Here is a 15,298-nt window from a genome sequence, read left to right as displayed (position 1 = left end):
TCTCCCGACTGCTTCTCCGAAGCTCAGCCACAGTGATCTTTGGGTTCTTCTTTACCTCTCACCAAGGCTCTTCTCCCCCGATTGCTCAGTTTGACCAGACGGCCAACTCTAGGAAGGGTTCTGGTCTTCCCAAACGTCTTCCATTTAAGGATTATGTGCTCTTAGGAAACTTAAATGCAGCAGATTTGTTTTTTTGTAATCTTGGCCAGATCTGCGCCTTGCCACAATTCTGTCTCTGAGCTCCTTTGACCTCATGATTCTCATTTGCTCTGACATGCACTGTGAGCTGTAAGGTCTTATATCGACAGGGGTGAGGCTTTCCTAATCAAGTCCAATCAGTATCATCAAATACAGCTGGACTCCAATGAAGGTGTAGACCCATCTCAAGAATGATCAAACCATTTTAAGGATGATCAGGAGAAATGGACAGTTAAATGATTGTCACAGCAAAGGGCCCGAATACTTATGGCCGTGTGATATTGATGATTTTAGCAAATGGCTCCAAGGTAACAAAGAGTGAAAAATTTAACGGCGTCTGAATACTTTCCGTACCCACTGCTTATCCTGAAAAATGAGACCACGACAAATGATTTAAAAATGCTTTCCACCATTAATGCGAACTATACCTTTCAGAGTGGGGAAGTAAAAATAAATAACAATGTGACCCTCCTACAGTATGACTTGGGAGGTGACTGTTTCAAATGAACAAATCACATTCAAACTCGTGTTAAATGGGAGTCATCACACACCTGCCACCATTTAAAGTGCCTCTGATAAACCCCAAACAACGTTCAGCTGTTCTAGTAGGCTTTTCCTGGCATTGTTGTCGTCACATCTTGCAGCACCAGTCATGGTCCGCGGTGAGCTTCCACAGCATCAGAAGGATCTCAATGTTCAAAGGCATCACGTTTAAATTTCCTGGGAATTACAGTCTCTCAGGACCTGAAGTGGGCGACCGACATCAACTCCGTCCTCAAAAAGGCCCAGCAGAGGATGTACTTCCTGCGGCTTCTGAGAAAGCACGGCCTGCCACCGGAGCTGTTGAAGCAGTTCTACACAGCGGTCATCGAATCAGTCCTGTGTTCTTCCATCACAGTCTGGTTCGGTGCTGCTACAAAAAAGGACGAACTCCGACTGCAACGCACAATCAAAACTGCTGAAAGGATTGTCGGTACCCCCCTACCCACCCTTGAGGACTTGCACGCTGCCAGAACTACGACAAGAGCGTGTAAAATCCTCTCGGACCCTCCGCATCTGGGTCACCGGCTCTTCCGGCTCCTTCACTCAGGTAGGCGCTACCGATCAATGCAAACTAGAACTAGTAGACATTCCAACAGCTTCTTCCCTCTTGCAATCAACTTCTTAAACTCCTAACCTACAATTCCATTGCAACATGCTGCCACTTTCTTTTGTCTTAGTTGGTTGTCACATTTCTGTCGGGCCAATTATACATTACTCGTGCACTCACTGTAGTAGTCTCGCCACGCTGCACTATTTGCATATCTGTTGTTGACCAATACTGGCCACTCATGCAAGAGTAGCATCTGCCCCATTTGCACACTGATTGAGGAGTATCTGCAACATTTGCACAATCAACATTTCCCCAGATTATCGCACCACTCGTCACTTTAAACTGCATACACTCCAAATTCCTTGTGTGTTTTTTTGGACATACTTGGCAAATAAAGATGATTCTGATACTGATTCTGATTCTGATCAGTTAGGAGAAGGGTAAAAAAAGGAGTTTGAATGAATACAGCCACATCTCCAGTTATAAGAGGATCTGCACACTTGTGCAACCATATTATCTCACTTGTATATTTTTACCTCCCCGCTTGAAAAGATTACATTTTTTGCAATTTAATTGTATAGGTCAGAGGTCACATTAACGGTGTGTGTGTGTGTGTGTGTGGTGGGAGGGGGAGGTGAAATGATTTATCTCGTTGTTGTATATACCGTATTTTCACGACCATAAGGCGCACTTAAAAGTCTTAAATTTTCTCCAAAATGGACGGGGCGCCTTACAATGTGCACCGAGTTCCAACATCTATAAATGTTGTTGTGTGATGAGCGCTCCGCTTGACTTTTTATAATTTTTATATTTTTTTAGCATTTCCTGCCGACACGCTGCTTACACAGAGGAAAAGCGGACGTGGCTGAGGACAGGGGAAGGTTGCGTGAAGAAGGACGCTAAAGCCACGCCCCCAGTAGGTATATAGCGCCGGGGTGTTTTTTAATTGTTTTATTTTTTATAACCACTTGACTGACTGGGAGCATTGCATGCATTTTGCATTGTGCAAAAGAACATGGGTTTGGCTAAGGACCCCCGAAAATGGCACCTACGAAGAGACACGCTTATGAAGCAAAGTTTAAACTGCAAGCTATCAGTTACGCGGAGGAACATTGGAATCGAGCAGCCGCGAGAGAATTCAAGATCAACGAATCCATGGTTCGCATGTGGAGGAAGCAGGAAGACGAGCTTCGCCAAGTCAAGAAGACGAGAAGCTGAGTTTCCGCGGAAACAAGGCGAGGTGGCCCGAGTTGGAAGACCAACTCGAGCAATGGATTCATGAGCAAAGAACAGCCGGGAGAAGCGTCTCTACAGTCACCATTCGACTGAGCGCAATAACTCGGGGCTTGCCATCATTCCGGGAGGCTTGACCAATCGCTGGAGATCCGTTTAAACAGGGCGTTCAAAGTGAAGTGAGCGGCGTGGGAGCGATGGATGACAGATGGCGAACACAGCTTTACTAAGACTAGGAGGCAGCGCCGGGCGAGTTACGCCGCAATTTGTGAATGAGTTGTGGATGCTTGGGCTAACGTGTCTGCTTGCACTGTTGTTCGAGCTTTCGCACGGCAACGAGACTGACTCGAACCTGGCGTGTTTGATTGAGAACTTGCCCAGCTGTTCATTTCGGATACAGAAGATGAGGACTTTGATGGATTTGTGGATGAGGATTGATCCAAAAATAACATGAGAACATTGTTAAATACTTCAATAAAGTGCAACGGAACTCAGTTTTGCTCCCGCTGCCTTTTTAAACACATTGTTTTAGCGTGCATGCATGCTACCGTATGTTTTAAGCTAGCGTATGTTTTACCATGCCTGCGCCCAATAATACGGTGCGCCTTATGTGTGTGCTAAAATGCAGAAATAGACCCCGTAACTGAGACTGCGCCTTTTAATGCGGTTGTGAAAATACGGTAACAAAAACCTGGCATTTGAACAGGGTTGTGTTGACCATTTATATGGAGTGTACATGTTGATGTGTTTAGGAATGAGAAAATGATTCGATGGAAATGTAAGATGGTGCACGAAATGCTAATGAAGATGTAGCAAAACAAAAAACAATAGGAGGAGAACTGATAATCTCTCGAAAGCCCGACAACAATGGCAGCAGTACACCAGCAGATATCAGTAGCGCTCACAACTTTATGCTCAACACGCATTTGTGTGGCAGGTCAAATAAATGGGATTCATTTTTCAAAGACCAAATACTATTTTTTTTTATTTATTTCCTGGATATCAGTGAAAATACTACAATAACATTTGTCTTGTTAGACATCGAGAGTGCAGTCACTTGCACAACACAAGCAGTCCAAATGAGGGCACTTAACACAACTCAAAATGATGTAGTTCATATGCAATAGCCTATATATATATATATATATATATATATATATATATATATATATATATATATACTGCCATATAAAAACAGAAGAAGCCATTTTAGGATGTGACTTAAGTTTATACTGTCGGCCTGCATATGACAAAAATAACAAAACAAAATGTTGACCGGCAGTCATGCCAATCCAAGTGGATGCATTTTGGGAATCGCCCACACTCATTAATTACAAATGGGTTTGTAGTGTAACATAGAAACATTCTAGTTGTATCATATTATACTAAGTAAGTGCATTTCATCCAGACACAGACAATATACAGTAATGCCTTGAAGAAAATAATAATGGGTTCGAGGTAAATTGAGTATTTTGTCTGGGGGAAAAGGGCCTTTTAGGGAACGTTTTTATGTGATATCGCCGACGGAAAATCTGGTAAAAAAATAAAAAATAATGCCTGCAAGTTAGAGAATAACACTATAACTTCATTATTACTCAACGTATCTCCGTGACCCTTCTGAACCCCTTCTCCAATTGGCTGGCAAATTTCAGTTAAAAATATCCACCAATAAGCTCGTGCAGGCCGGAATTCCGAGGGGTTCTCTCAGTTCATGTGTCAAAATTTCTGTGCCGTTTCAAATGACAACACTCGGCCAAAAAAACGCCACTTAAATAGCGTAAATGGAGCAGTGTGGACATTACTTCAGTTATCAATTGTTTTTTCCTGAATTGATTGATTGATTTGTCATGGAGGATTTTAGAGGCAGAAGATTCCACAAAGACGGCAGCTACTTGTCACGTTGCTACCATGATGTTCAGCGTCGTGGTAAAAGAGCAGAATAATCCGTTGTAGACGACATAATGAAATCATTAGCTTCTGTAGCACAAACACAAGCTTGTAGCCCACATTTTGTTGAATAGAGGTGTGACAATGACGTCATCGTTTCACGAAATTAGCTGTTGTGCTCCCAAAAACGCCGAGATTCACTTTGACATGTGGATGCAACACTAAAATGATAAAAAAAAAACATTCAGGGTGGACATTCTTTTATTGCCTCATAATAGTCAATTGGCCACCTGGTAAAATAAGCTGCGATTAGAAAACTACAGTTTATCAATGCAATTAATCGTTCAGTCCTTATCACGTGTGCCTTTCTGCTCATCTAACTACAGGTTCAGCTTCAAACGACACTTGTGATAGAGCTTGAAGTTTAGAGCTTAATAGGCAACAACATCAAAGGCAGCAAACGCCTTCCTGACGAGTATCTCATCACCCTGATGACAAACTGCAGGAAACACTCATCAGGTTGCCACTGCTTGCGATGAGATGGCAACACAGCTCAGCCTGCTTTGTTTTGTTCTTGTCTGACCCGGTCTGTCTCGCCTGGAGAAGGGCCTTGTGTCTGTCTGTCTGAGTATTTGTTGAAGCAGCTCATGCGCTATCTGTCAGCAGGCTGGCGGCATTGCTGCGGAGAAAGCTGGAGCTGCGTGTTTATAGCATGAGAACCCGAGGAGTGAATCAAGCTGGCTGTCTTGTCTATGGAACTGTAGCGTGACTGAGGAATGATGCCAATCCTTTGGGCTTCTCCTCACTCTCTTGACTTCTTATCTTTCTCATCAAACACCAGAGGGTGTGAGGTAGGCCGAGGTCAGACAAGGTCACCTTTCACGGCGCTCATATTCCAACTTACTGTGCGTCAGTCTCTGGGTATGTGAGCGTGTCCTTGTCGTGGAACACAACCAGCTCAACTCGTTCACAAATTTCACATTTTGCTTTTGTTCTATGTATCATTAAGCGTGTCAAATTATAAGTGTACTTTAATATTGAAGGGATAGCGGAGAGGGCAATTATATCGGATGAGTTGACACTGTACTGGGGAAATACTGTAGCACTGTGACAAGTGAGGGTTGATATGCTAAAGAAACATCCCTTTTTGAGATATGCGCATACATTGTTCAACACGCTGTGACACACTCTGTACTAGGAAGTTTTCTGCATCGGAATCCTGATGTTTTTGGCAAAATCCGGATAAGAGAAGAGAAATCATGTCTGCTAGTTTATCGGCAGAACCTCTGTGGGATCAGATAAAGAAAATAATATGATATGATAGTGCTCCTGCTTGAGGCAAAAACATCTCTGACGACTCTTCATATGTGTGTCGGTACTGTATGTGCATTTATGTATTCATGGACATGCATTTTTCAAGATAGGTCATACAGTATGTGATGGATATATATTAAATGATGTTGATTCCTTTACATTTTTAGGACTTCAAGTAGATTTCATTCAATTTAATGTGGTTCCACATTCTTGGAAGACGAATCCGTAACCATAATGACACATCCATGGATAAAAACTGTTCTTGACAAACAGCCTTTAACATAACCCACCCATGTTGATCACAATCTTTGACGTAGCTTGTGTTAGATATTGTTCGATGATGTCGGTGTACTAAATGCATTGTAATGTGAGTATTGCTAATACAGCAGCTCCCTCATTTGAAACATAGTGCTACCAAACAGGCCCACTAGATGACAATGTTGCTCCATTACAGTGATTACGTTGGGTCGACTGGGCCTCCGTAAAAGGATAGAAAGGAGAGAATAGAGAAAAAAAAAAAAAAAAAAAAGTGCCAAGAAAGAAAGCATGAGTGTTTTTTTTTTTTTTTCTTTTTTTCACTTTATGGATCCTTTTCGTGCTGCCTGGTAGCTAGAAGGCGTCACCCTCTCTGTCCCAACAACTCCCAAAGTTAATGACTTAACGCATTACTGCAAATGGTGCTTGGTTTTACATTAAGTCCCAGATGTAATGAACACTGTAGGCCATTGTTGCTTGGCGTCTTTATGTCCTAAAAGTGACAGCAAGCAGAGCAGTGAGGAGGATAATGATGAAGACAAAACCTCAGTGATGATACCTGTAAGTGCGCAGTGAGCAGCGCCTTTAAGGTTCCTCTTTACCTGGCCAAAGCACTAATAAATGGCCATTGGAAGTCATCGCCCTGCCATCTCATGCTCGATTCCCCTAAATCACAGACAGGTCATTATGAGTATGTATACTGATCCTTGGAAGATTTTCTATGCTTTACAAAGTCCCTATTTGACCATTAGCATCATTTGAAAAACCCTGACCTTTTCCACAACCTCACCTCAGTCTTTAGGTATGCCTAGGGACACATAAAAAACACATCTAGCATCTAGCAGAACATCTGTAAAGATGATAACAACATGGATCAATCTAGTGGGGGTTGGAGGGTGGGGCTTTGTGAACGGTTGGGTGGGAGGGCTATTTTCCGGTGAGTCAGACATTCCTGCTCGAACATGCTGTCATGACTCGATAGCCACGCGATGTCCCGAGTGACACACTTGTACGGCAAGGAGGCACGCTTCCCGCCCGGTCTGAGCGGAGCCAGAGGTATCGGACGGGCGGCCCGTTGACCCGCAACTTGCAAACGGCTTCAGGAGGAAGAAGGCACACTCGTATAAGACAGTCAGCGGCCGGAGATGCTCTCGGACTGAGGTGCTGAGGGCGCTCAGTGTAGTAGCAATCAGCTAATAAGAGCAGACACTGGCTGCCCAGACCAAATAAATCTCTCTCGGGCATGTAAAGACCATTTCAGAGCAGAGGATTTGATATGGAAAGCTAGAAATAGAATTTTCTGAATGGGTTAGCGAAACACTCACACATGGGTTTGAGCTGGCCGATCAGCTCCTCCTTGGTCCATTTGGCCCACTCCTTCTTGTCTGTATTGATGGAACACAGGATTGGACCGCATGGTTTCCCACAATCCTCAATGGCTGGCACATTCAAATAGTGGACGAGCACAATGTCAGGGTTCTGTGGGGAGAACAGAGATGAGATTACGCGTGGCGCTCCATGCTCTTAAGGATGCTACGGCAAGGAGTGCAAGTGACACATGGACGTTGCGGCTCAGCTGCGGGTGCTCTCGCCAATCTGAAAGGCGCCAGCTGGTTAATGAGAAGTCAAACTAGAAACAGCACACAGTTACACACAAAGCCAGACAAAAGCAAATCCGCCATAATCTCCCTCAAAACTGTCTGTGTGTGCATTTGGACGGATCTGTCGACACCCGTCCTCATGCATGTCTGCATTTGCGAATGTGTGCTCATGGAACAACACACTTATTGAATTTTGGCAAGTCCTCCCACATGATGACTTGATCCGTTGCCCCAAATGATTGACAAGGTAAACAATTTGCAGCTTCCAATTTGTTTCGAGGTTTATTTGACTGCCGAGTTTAGCAAATAGATGAACATTAAATTCCTTGTAATTTATTACCAAACTCCAGTATTTCCACACTTCGACACATCTCAGCTGTACTTGACGCCAACTACTATTAAAACAGCCAGATGTAAGAAAGACCGCAGCTAGGAACAAATAAAACATGCAGAGAACGTCAATAATTATTAGCACGCAGGAACTCGAAGCTACACAAGACGCAAGAATCGACAAACAGCAAAGAGGTTGATAGAGAAAAATGCAACGACAACATGCGTGTGCGGCTGCAGGTTGAAGCTTCATCAGTGCTAAGTGGCACATAAATCAAGGCGCGGCTACAGTAGGTCTGTGCGCCCTCTCGCTGTGTATACCATTAATCAGGGGACCAGACACCCCCGCTCCCTCTCGCTTTCTCCCCTTTCATCAGACGGGGGTATGGCTGAGGGCGACCGGGCCCAGAAAAACAATTACTTCTGTGGAAAAAGAAGCCCAAACATACAAACAACTGCCACCCTCTCTGATGACCTCACGTCAGCACTTTGCAGAGCGCTATCTCCCTGCTTTGCTTGTCTCCTGTCATTGATATGGACACAATACAATGGCGGCTGCCCTGTTTGGATGCAGATGGCGCAGGGTGGCGAGCCATGCCCCCAGATGGCACCAACAGCTGTGTCAACTGCGCAGCCATGTCCTCCCTATTTACTTCAGAATAATGAAAGGATGCAAACACACACAAACACGCAGTAGGGTGAGCTGCTGGAGGATGTAAGGGTGACAATCGTCCAAAGCTAGAAGACGATTTTACAGCTCAGTCAAACCCCCGTAAAGTGGGTTCCCTCACTCCATAAATCTCTCAAAGAGCAAGAAAGCTTTACCCACAATCTTGTTTCCCTTCTTTCACACTTCTTTCTACGAGCAACACCCTCCTCACTCATGAACACCTCTCCGTTAAAGAGGAGAAGAGAAGAGAAGAGAGAAATCAACACAATGAAAGTGTAAAGTAGCACAGAGTAAATCTATCAGGACGGCGATTTAATTTAATTTCCTACCCGACTGCTTTCCTTTTTCCACCGCGGAATATCACAAACTTAACAAAGGGTAGGAAAAGGCTGAGGGGTAACTTTTTTTCCCCCAAGATACTCTTACCCAGAGAAAATGAGATCTCATTAAGTTATTGATTAATTGTGGTCTTTGGGTTGCTTTTTTTTTTGCTTCTCACTTCCCAGAGGGATGCTCTCTATCCTCACTTCAGCGGTGAAAGAGAATGCTTAGATGCCTGTGGGGTTCGTGTCTTAATGTGCACCATTGTATGATTCTACGGGTTAAGTCTATAAATAAACACTTGGCAGTGTGAGGAGATCTGTGAACGTGTGCCGACCATGAAAGCCTCTTCTGACACACGTGTGCGTGCCAGTGTAGCATGTCTCCAGACAGTGTTTGAGTTCATGTTTATTGCACTTCCCTAGAACAGATGGATAGATGTTCAGCTAATTGCAAGCAGTCTTGGTGAGTCAGCCATGGGGGCGCAAGGCCTGCTGAGAGGGCGGGGGGAGCGCCTTCACATAAATGTAACACACGGAGGCGTGTGTGTGTGCGCGCGCAAACCTACGCACCATTCACAGTTTCATCGTACGAGAGACGAGTATGAAAAAAAAGTTGTTGTGCGATCACAAGCAGGCATATGCAAGATATTGCCATCGCAACCAGTGAATGAAGGTGATGTTGTAGCCAGGCAACAGGTTTTCTCTGGCACCCACGCACTTCCAGGCAGCCTCCTGCAATCTATCAGTGGGTGCCTACCTTGCCCTGAGGTCACAAACCTTGTTCAAATCCACTAGACAATGAAGAAGGGAGAGAAGGAACAAAGGAAGGAGAAAGAGTTTGGCTAATGAAGCCTAGGATGTAGACAGAGTTAGATGGAGATGGATACAATGACCTTCTACTTGTACTGAGTGAGCATGCAGCTACAAGAGAACAAGAGTGGAAACTGCTGGCAGAAGCTTGTGAAGTCATGTGTCCGCTGTCTCATTAAGCCTCTGTAACCCTCGCCACGAATCGGCCTCTATCTTGGAACACCTCCACGTAACCACCAAGCTTCCGACAATTTAGGATAGCTTAATAAACCAAGGGGTGAAGCAATACAGAAGTCGAGTTTAAATCTCGATTTAAGACTGAGTTTTAGTCTTGCGTTTAGTTAGACCGCGCATAGTTTGCAAACTGCCTCCTGCCCTGCCTTACTCCCTGATATCAGGATTTGGGCCTGTTTTACTGCCTCTTCCCCTCGCTTCTTTTCTGCTTGGATCGAATCTGAGGCTGTGGATTCTGAACTGACTGATCGGGTCAGGTCCTGAAGAAGAACCACTTTCGTACTTCATCTCATTAAATTGACTCTGATGCCATTTGAACTAACATTGTACAGCACCATACTATGGGATCAATGTTGCCCCCTCGGTGTCCATTGCAGCTAGGTTATACCGGGAGGGGGATTCCTCCATCTGTGGTCGAGGTTTCTTCCTTTGCCCTCGCGTGGTGTTTTGAGGTATTTCCTTTTGTGATGAATTATACAAATAAACTCAACTTAACTTAACTTGAAGCAGAGATGCACTGAAGGTGACAAGAATGCCCAGCTAAAATGTAGAAATAAGGCAGTCGGCTTGGCAGCTCGTTTTGGACTGGAGAGTGGGCTTTTGCTTTGGGAAGCCACGCACGCATGTGATAAGCAGACCATTAACATGAAAGGATCTTAATTGAGAGGGGATGCTTCACGGAACGTAGACAAACCAGGGAACCCTTGTTCTTCTCTGATAAAATATCCCCGCAAAGAGGAACAATTGGGGCTTCAAAGCCTGTCAAACTGGAGGAAACACTTGAGCAAACATGGCCTTTTTCACTTTTGAGACAGGACAGGCAAAAGAGGAAAGGAGCCCAAGAGTACACAGGAGCTTTGAACTCATAGGCTACTGGGATATTCCTCTCAATCAACAAAATACACACACACACACACACACACAAATATGTATATATATACAAATGGGTGCAGTCAATTGTTTTGTCACAAACATTCAGCATCGAGGGAATAATACGGTGGGGAGTGGAAGGTGAGAGGGCATGTGTTGCCGTGTCCCTTTGTGGATGTATTGTCGCCTTTATATGTTTTGGGCTGCCTCCACTGAATTATAAATAGAGTGTGAACGAGAGTCTAGAGGCGCATATCTGTACGTTGCTTGGCATGCACACATCAACATGCATGGAGAATGAGCACGATGAATGGAGTGTGAGTGACTGCATCTGCGAGTTTGACTGCATATTGCGTGTGAGAATTGGAGCTTTGTGTCTTTGTGCAGCGGCACGATGTCACCTCTGTGTGTGTGTGTGTGTGTGTGTGTGTGTGTGTGTGCGCTTTACGTTGCCCGCTGAGGTCGAGCTGAATGGAAGAATAGAGTTTCATTCAATTCATCCGTAACTGAAAACATGCGTCCCTCAAGTCATCTAACTCCATTAAAATGAATGGAAAAAGTCCCAAAAAACCAAAAACTAAATTGTAATGTGTTTCTTAATGTACAACAATATTAGTAATAGTATTACTATTACTAGTATTAGTAAGTCGTTCTTTGCAGAGGATAAACAATATATGCCTTTGAGTATTGTTCTATCATCTGTCTACATGTGTTGCTCCACCATTTGTGTCCACATGTAAATCGCTCCGCCACACGGATGCTAATTGTTAGCCTCTGTGCCTTTGGTGTTTCCCATTGTATGCTAGTGCGGGCTATGTGGATGGCAGTCGGTGCCACTGGGTGCCACTCATTAGGGAGCCTTCTAAGGTTTGCTCACTTAAACACCGCAATCCTCACCGCTTTTCGCTGTTCATTTCACGGTCAAGTGCTTCAGCGATTCCCCGGGTTCACCGCCACAAGGCACGATAAGACTTCCTGCTTTTGCTTTGAACCTTAAATACTCCCTGCCAAAGGGGGCATGTTTGATTGCGGGGGTGGCTGGCAAACGCCTTGCCTCGTGCAGCCACACATACACAGCGACGTAAATAAAACCTCATGCCAAACCCTCCAAACAAGACAGCAAATAGCCTGAAGCTCTTGTCTGGGTAGCAGCAGAGTAATCCATAATCGGAATCAGATTCCCGCCCTCTCTTACAGCCTAATGAGGATACCTTGAGCACAGCTTCAGCTCCCAAATACATCCCTCCGTTTCCCTAGTTACTATGAAAATGTTGCACAGTGCAGGTACCAAGCCCATGCAGGCTCAACTTGAATTGCTTCTGTCTCAGGTCTCAAAGAGGAATAGCAGAGCAGATGGCACAGTAGGCGATCCCGATTTAGGGGACAGTCTGACTCCAGCTCTCTACCTCTACTACCTTGTGTACTGGTGACAAGATATAAAAGGCTGCAGACGCTGGAACTTTTGAGGAACAGGAAGAGGCCAACACGTTTGAGCGTGTTTCAGAGGAAGCCAGGGGCTGGGGGCCTGTGATGTTTAATTCAGGAGCACATAATCACTTCGATGGAGTTGAGAGCGGGGCTTTAAATAACTCAGCTTAGAGGGGCAGAACTGTTTCACTCTGAGTGGGGCAATGAAACTGTGTACGTGTGTGTTTGTGCAAATATGTGAGTGCATTTTGCTTTTCTTGGTCTCTGTGAGAGAGTGGTCCCCTATTTCCGCCTGTGGCTCCTCCCCTGCTTTGAACACACTTTATTTGTGCAGTGCATCATATGGAAGTGAGGTGAGTTTGTTGCTGTGCCAAGCTCCTGCATGCATGAGAATAAAAGTGCAAAAGGTCAGTGTTCAAAGCCTGAATATGGAGGAGCACGCTTGATGCCAAGCAGGCAGGCGGTAAGTCAGGCGGTAAGCTGGGCAGTGAGGCGTTCAAGTCCCTTTAGCTGCCACAACTCGAGTTACAGTTTACAGTCTACTTATTCTTTCTGAGAAGCTCACAGAGCACATTCGCCATTAGCTGTGGTGGTCCCAAGTGAGCTGCGGTGCTGCTCAGGGGCAGGCTCAGAAACGACCATCAGGAACCCACACGGATGCCATAATGGCCTTGGCTGTGCCCATGGCGCTGATCCTAATATTCACTGGACAGCCAGGTGACACGGAGTCACACTGGAACAAAAGGAGGGGAAGGCAGTCACTGAGCTCTCGCAAACGCTGGGAGGATTTCACCATGTGCTCTCTCTTCACGGGCCTTTCTCTTTCTTCTTTTCTTTTTGTCTTAGCCTCACAATAACCTCTCTCCCTCACGGGTTTTCTCTCAGTCTTTTCTCCTCACCCGTTTGCTCATTTCCATCGCTTTCTCCCAGGGAATGGTGCGATTCATTGGTAGCAGAAAAACACAGCTAATGCCATCCCTTTCTACTCCGTCACTTGTGCTCTCAGTCATGTTCATATCAGCGGCAGGTCTGATTTGTTTGCGCGCATCGTCTTTCTCCTCGTGCCAGTCGACAAGGCACGCTATCTGTGTGCCTCCGCCTGTGTCTGTGGGCGAATAAGGACTTCATAAGAGCTGCCAAGGGGGAGAGAGAGAGAGAGAGAGAGAGAGAGAGAGAGAGAGAGAGATGTGCTGGTGCATTTCTAAACAAGAAGTCACAGCGAGGACTGGTATGTGTCCAACTCAACCAATATCTGGCTCGGCAATGGCCCACTGAACAACAACAGACTACACCGATTGTGAGCGTCAACAAAAAAAAACGACCGCAACAGAATAGATGCCCATTTGGGCATAAATGGACATACATGAACATGTGTATAAACGACACACACACACACACACACACACACACACAACATACACTAAATGACAGCAGCAATGGCCTCAGGACTGCTGAGAATATGCGCTCCGTTAGACGCAGTGAGGAGCTCATTATTATTACTGGGATGAACACTGAAGCTCAGCTTTGCAAGACCTCTTACATGCACACGTAAACACCATACAAACGTCCAATGTCAGCTCCTGGGTAAAGAAAAACAACAAAAACAAACTATGGAATTGTTTCCTAGCAACATGTGGTGTGTGTTGGGGCCACATGACAAAAAAAAACAAGAACCAAAACACTGTGTGGTTGTGTGTGACAGAATGAGAAGGCTGAGTTTGTGGTAAACAATGCGTATTAGAGAAAGATGGAAGTAACGAGTATCCAGAGATAAGACGTCGTGAATAGCGTATGGGCAGATAATGAAGACAGCGAGTGAGAGAGCGAGAGAGAGCCTGAGCAAATCTGATGAACCGACTGACGAATGGCGCATTTCCTCCAGCTCACTATGGGGGCAGTGTTGACTGTCAGTCGATTCGCCGAGCAGGTCCGCTGACAATGAAGGTCATGGGACCAGCTTGTCAAATCACAGCTTGGAGAGAGATCATTGTGGGAATAAATCAGCACTGTAGACAAATATGAAGAAGTGCTGCAGGCCAGGAGGTTGTGCAAGAGGCGAAAGAGAGGCTTTGGTTCAAATGCAATGCTGTTTCTACCGGTTTCAAATTAAAAAAAAAAAAAAAAAAAAGTCACAGTTTCAGGTTAGCAGGGCTTTGTAAAATTGATGCGCTGTCCTAAGAAGACTCAGGGGCTACGTTTTTTTTTTTTTTTTTTTTTTTTTACATGATTGATGAAAAGTCCTGTGTAAAATGATTAAACAAGAAGATGTCATTACATTTTCTTGAATTCTCCATGAGCAAGTGTGCGAAATGCAAGCAGCGAGGCGGCGTGTAATAGACAACATGCGTGTTTGCCGAAGATACTTGCGCGTATAAGCACATGTTTGGTAATTGCTCTGTAAACTACTGCGAGCTGGCAAAAAAAAAAAAAAAAGCATCCTATCTCCATCCAGCAGCTGCCACAAAGAGGAGTCCGAAAACAAGAGTGGGACTGTGACAGAGACGGAGCGACCGCAGCCTCCTGGTAGTGTAATAGGAAATTAATTGAGACCATCAATATGGTATTAATCATTAAAGCCCAGGTGCTGAGGTGGCACTTTGCTGGCTGTTCTGTTATTGGCACTGCTCACACACGCAGAAAAAGTTGGACGTGCTGCGTCGCAAAAGTGAGGAAAAGTGAAGAGTGAAGTAGAGACACAAGAAATAAGGAAAGGCACATTTTCGGAAACACTGGGACACCTCCTATGTGTCATTTATGACTCCTTCAAACGCGACAAAGTGGATTCTACAAGGCGGTCAAATCAGAATGTGTCAGGCAAATTTGGGGAAATATTAATCAACTCTTCCGGAAGCCATGTTTCTCATAACACCTAATCCGTTGTGGGGCAGAGCACCACAAGGCCTGGAGTGCCGTTTTAATCAGCCAGAGGAGACGCAAACTGCGGAAACTACATTAAGCTGTTAAGCGCACCACGTCTCAAAATTGTTGAAGGTGTCTCGCTGAGATGAACGCGTCGTCTCATGAATAATGCATCACCCAAAGACAAAACCAG

General features: G+C 45.0%; 1 protein-coding gene across 6 annotated transcripts in view; it reads right to left on the bottom strand.

The window, feature by feature from the left end:
• camta1a (calmodulin binding transcription activator 1a) overlaps window positions 1-15,298 on the bottom strand; it is a 358,960-nt gene that overhangs the window by 36,976 nt on the left and 306,686 nt on the right. For all 6 annotated transcript variants that reach the window (XM_061773510.1, XM_061773500.1, XM_061773518.1 and 3 more), the window contains exon 7: window positions 7,306-7,459. In XM_061773510.1, the coding sequence (XP_061629494.1) occupies window positions 7,306-7,459 (154 nt within the window). The remainder of the gene's footprint in view (window positions 1-7,305; window positions 7,460-15,298) is intronic.

This window comes from Phyllopteryx taeniolatus, chromosome 1 (genome assembly GCF_024500385.1).
Source record: "Phyllopteryx taeniolatus isolate TA_2022b chromosome 1, UOR_Ptae_1.2, whole genome shotgun sequence".
Lineage (NCBI taxonomy): Eukaryota > Metazoa > Chordata > Actinopteri > Syngnathiformes > Syngnathidae > Phyllopteryx > Phyllopteryx taeniolatus.
The sequence above is the reverse complement of the archived record's forward strand: the minus strand, read 5'-3'. Positions and strand labels throughout refer to the sequence as shown.